Source organism: Emiliania huxleyi, assembly GCF_000372725.1.
Source record: "Emiliania huxleyi CCMP1516 chromosome Unknown EMIHUscaffold_19, whole genome shotgun sequence".
Taxonomy (NCBI): domain Eukaryota; phylum Haptophyta; order Isochrysidales; family Noelaerhabdaceae; genus Emiliania; species Emiliania huxleyi.
In genome coordinates this window covers 497,597-502,051 of record NW_005200690.1, presented here as the reverse complement: position 1 = coordinate 502,051, position 4,455 = coordinate 497,597, and the positions used below count along the sequence as shown (strand labels likewise).

Below are 4,455 nucleotides of genomic sequence, written 5' to 3'. Positions count from 1 at the left end.
GGGGGTCCCCGGGGGGTATCCTTCCGGGGACCCCCCCCCCGGGGAACGTCACATAAAGGCCCTTTTGGGCTCCTTTTGGGCTCTTTTTTGGAAAGGCGGGAGAAAAAAAGCGGCGAAAAACTTTCCCCCCCCCCCCCAAACGGCCCCGGGGGGCCACAAGCGGGTTGTCATTGGAGCGAGCGTGACCAAGATTGTCCGAGATTGTCCGATATTGTCCGATATTGTCCGAGATTGTCCGAGATTCACCTTGCGGCCGGGCCTCGCGTCGGTGGCGCTCACCGCCATCTTGAGCCGCGGCAGCTTGAGTCCCGCCTGGAGAAAAAGAAATATGCAGCTCAAAAAAGAAATACATGGCACGTCTTGAGGCGCGGCAGCTTGAGCCCCGCCTGGAGAAAGCGTGAGCATAATGCAACAGAACATAAAACAGCAACGACGACGACGCACGTCGGATTGGCCCACCTCCGCCATACGCTCGGCCATGCGGCGCTTGGCGGCCTCCGAGCCGTCCCACAGCCCGTTCGTGAGGAGCGCCTGCACCTGTAGGGAAAAAGAAAAACATTCGAAAAAGAAATGCGCGCGGGGGTGAGGGAGCGCCTACACCTCTGTCGCGGCGAGCGCCGGCTTGACCCACCTGCAGGGAGGGGTCCGAGAGGGCTCCGAGAGGGCTCCGAGAGGGGTCCGAGAGGGGTCCGAGAGAGGGGTCCGAGAGGGGTCCGAGAGGGTTCCCGAGAGGGCTCGTGTGGCGTGGCAGAAGAGCGCCGGTTCTGCAGCGCGTAGCGGAAGAGCATCTCGGAGAGCTTGGAGGCGCGGCCCGCCGCCGCACCCTGCGCCCGCTTGGTCGAGTCGCGGAGAACGAGCGACTGGGCGGGGCGGGGACATGGCACGTGCGCAGAGGAGAGGAGGAGGGTGTACGAGAGGAGAGGTTCGTGGGCAGAGGAGAGGAGGGGTGGGGTGTGGGGTGAGTGGTTCGTGGGCAGAGGAGAGGAGGAGGGGTGTTCGTGGGCCGGCTCGGGCTACGGCTGCGCGCTCGCCTCGGGCAGCCGCTCCCGGTGCAGGTGCAATCTCGGGTACTCTCGGGTGCGCTCGCCTCGGGCAGCCGCTCCCGGTGCAGGTGCCCGCACAGCAGCGTCAGGTTCCTGCGCACAAACGGCGGCCGGCCTGCCCGCTGATCGGGAGCGAAGCCGTCGACCTCCAGGCCGGCGAGGGCCTGCTCGAGCGCGTCGATGTCCGCTGGCTCGGCGCGCGCCTCCCCCGCCCTGCCCGGCGGAGCCTCGCCCGTCTGCCCGCCTGCCGCCGCGTCGGCGAGCGCCAGCTTGGCGAGGTACGGCGAGGAGGCGAGCATGAGCAGGAGGCGGAGGGTGGGGACGGGGCCGGACGCCTCGTCGCCCTCGGCGTTGAGGAAGGCGAGCACGCCCTTGGTCAGGTGCTCGCCGTCCGCCTCGGTCGGCAGCCCGCGCGCCTCGGCATTCTTGTTGACCTCGGCGCGGAATTTCTTCGCCTCGTCCGCGTGCTCCTCGTTCTGGAGGAGCTCGCGCTTGAGCGCCTCGCCCTCCTCGGCGAGCGCGCGCTGCTCCTCCGGCGACATTGCGAGCAGCACCTTGCGCACGTTGTCCTCGGTCATCTCCAGCCCGCCCATCCGCTTCTCGAGCGCCTTCATGAAGCACGCCTCGAGCTCGGCTGCAGACTGCTGCTCCGCCTTGGAGGTGGCCTCGTCGCCCGGCACAGGCTCTGCTTTGGCGCGCTGCTCAGACTTAGGAGCGGGCCCGGGCTTCTTTTTGGAGCCCTTGGACATTGTTGCCCGACTCGTTGCCCACAGGAATTGCTTGCAAGCGAGATGCTCAGGGAAAGAATTCCCCGAACCGCTATAGCGCATCACACCCCTCTCCTTAGAAGAGAACGAAGCGACAGAGGAGGAAGTGACAAGGGAGAGACCGACGAGAGTGGGACGGCCGCGAGGTGGCATGAAGGTTGCAGCGAGAAGCGGCGAGAGACTGCGAAAAGAGATACGAAGAGGCAGACTCCCCACCCAGGGTGGGCGACGGCTAGCGCATCACACTCCTCTCCTTAAAATCCCTGTGTGGTGGCGGCGTGCCGTTCTCCCATCCCTCCCTTGGGTTGTGTGTTTTCTTTCTTTCTTTTACCCCTCTCCTTAAAATCCCTGCGTGGTGGCGGCGTGCCGTCCTTCCATCCCTCCCTTGGAGGTTTCGTCACCTTTCTTTCTTTCTTTCCCTTCCCTGCGAACGCGCACCCCCCCCCCCCCCAGGGGTCAGGGCTCTCTTGCCCGTAGCCCGCCCCGGAGCATCCGGCCCGCTGGGTGCGCTTCTTATAGCTCCCCGGCCCTGGGTGTGAGGTTGCCAACTGCACTCCAAGTGTTCCAGATGCAAACCTGCCTGCAAAGCTGGGGACGTTCCGTCCGTCCGTCCAGCGTCCTCGACCCAGCCCTAGCTTGGGATGTCCGTTTTCTTTCTTTCTTTATCTCTCGGCCATCTCTCGGCCATCTCTCGGCCATCTCTCGGCTCCCTCACCACTTCGCCACCATGCTGCCGCCCGGCCTGCGTGGCCACGAACGAACCATTAGCGTTCCGTTTGTTAATCAACTAATTAATCAGTTCATTAACTAATTTATTACCCGTCACCATGCTGCCGTCCGGCCTGGCCCTTCAAAGTGCACACACCTCTAGAGCCTAGTGCCAGCGACCCGTCCCCTGCCCCCTCTCGCCCTTGCTCTACGCTCTACCTCTCCCGGCCCTCCACCAATTTCGGCGCTCGTGATCTGTATTGCGCCCACTTCCGGCCGCTGACCTGTATTGCACCTATTTTGGCGCTCTGATCTCGAGTGCCACCCTTTGCAGCCCTGTGATCTTGACAGCACCCCTCTCAGGCCTATGATCCTCAGCGCGCCCGCCCCCTCAAGGTCTGCTGATCCCCACAGACCCTGGGCCGTGGGTGCTTGATCCTGAGGCGCGCCCCCGCCGGTGCTGTGATCCTGAGAGGGATGTCTGTGATCCTGAGAGAGGCTTATCTGCCACATGCCCTCGCGCCCCGTACCCCTCACACTCATCTTCCCTCGCCGTCTTCGTCAACGTCATCGACAAGAAGATCGTCTGGTACGATTCCCTTGCGGCCGGGAAAGAATATAAGAATTCGGGAAAGAATTTGCTCGCTGTCAGGGCTCTATTGCCCGTAGCCCGCCCCCGAGCATCCGGCCCGCTGGGTGCGCTTGTGCGCTTCTTAGCTCCCCGGCCCTGGGTGTGAGTGAGGAGTTTTACCGACTGTGCGCTCCAAGTGCTCCAAGACCAAGTGCAAACCTGCAAAGGTGGGGACGTGTCCGTCCCCGTCCTCGACCCAGTCTTAGCTTCCTGGGATGTCCGTTTGTCATATTTCTTTCTCTTTCTCGCGGCGGTTTATCTCTCTCGCATCTCTCGTGGCCCGATCCCCGCGGGCGCGGCGCGCGGCCGCGGGCCCGCGCGCGCTCTCCGCTCCGCCGTGCGCCGAGCTCTCGGTCTCGCGTCTCGGGGCCATCTCTCTCGGGGCCATCTCTCGGTTCCCTCACCACTTCGCCACCATGCTGCCGCCCGGCCTGGCCACGAACCATTAGTTTCCGTTTGTTAACCGAGACCACCACTCTAAGACTGGGCCAGAGTCCACACCGACTGCTCCCCGAAGACTCCCGCAGCGCGGCGCGGCGCGGGGGGGGGGGGGGTGAGACAGCCAGACATCGTTTGCCCCTCCCCCTCTCCGCTCTCGGAGTTTTGCTCCACGTCTCGGCCTGTTTCTCTGGGAGGGTGCGCCGCATCTCGCGCGCCGCGTGGGGCACACCGGCACCGCGGCGTGGCCTCACCGCTGCTGCGCGTGCATCGGCGGCATCTGTGGCCTCGGCGACGCTGCGGCAAACGGCGGCACCCCGCCAAAGCTGGCGCCCGTCTGCACCATCATCGGAGGGCGCGCGCCGCCGCCCATGCCGCCGCCGCCGTACATGCCCGGCGGCGCGCCTGAGTGCAGGATTGGGGTTGGGGTCGCGGTCAGTGTGGGGTGCCGGGTTTGGGCGGTGGCGGGCGCGGGAGACAGCGGCGGCGGGGGCGGACTGGGCCGCGAAGGGGGGGGGGGGGGGGGGCCATTGGCAAGGGGTGAAGGGGGTCAAGCGGCCCACCCATACCCGGAGCACCCATCCCGGGGGGAGCACCCATGCCCCCGCCCATGCCTGGGGGCCCCCCCATGCCGCAAAAGGCGCCGCCCATCCCTCCGCCAATCCCTCCGCCCATCCCTCCGCCCATCCCTGTGGGGTGCCGCAAGCCCGTAAGGCGGCGGGGCCGGAAAACACCAAGAGGGGCGTTAAGGCCTGGGCCGGGGGGCCCCCCCCCGTGGACAGTGGTGTGTTTTTTTTGGGGGGCCGGGTGGATGAGCGGCCGGTCCGGGGGGGGGGGGGGGGGCCCCCTGGGGGGGGCCCCATCCCCG

The 4,455-nt window shown here is 66.0% G+C and overlaps 1 protein-coding gene across 1 annotated transcript in view; it reads right to left on the bottom strand.

Annotated features, from left to right (window-relative positions):
* The window catches only part of EMIHUDRAFT_434513 (hypothetical protein), a 3,053-nt gene extending 1,251 nt beyond the window's left edge, over positions 1-1,802 (bottom strand). The window contains exons 1-5 of the mRNA XM_005782421.1: positions 1,088-1,802; positions 760-860; positions 601-631; positions 460-537; positions 243-312 (exon numbers count right to left, since the gene is read on the bottom strand). Coding sequence (XP_005782478.1) covers positions 243-312; positions 460-537; positions 601-631; positions 760-860; positions 1,088-1,792 — 985 coding nt within the window. The 5' untranslated portion in view covers positions 1,793-1,802. The remainder of the gene's footprint in view (positions 1-242; positions 313-459; positions 538-600; positions 632-759; positions 861-1,087) is intronic.
* Between the last annotated feature and the right edge of the window lie 2,653 nt (positions 1,803-4,455).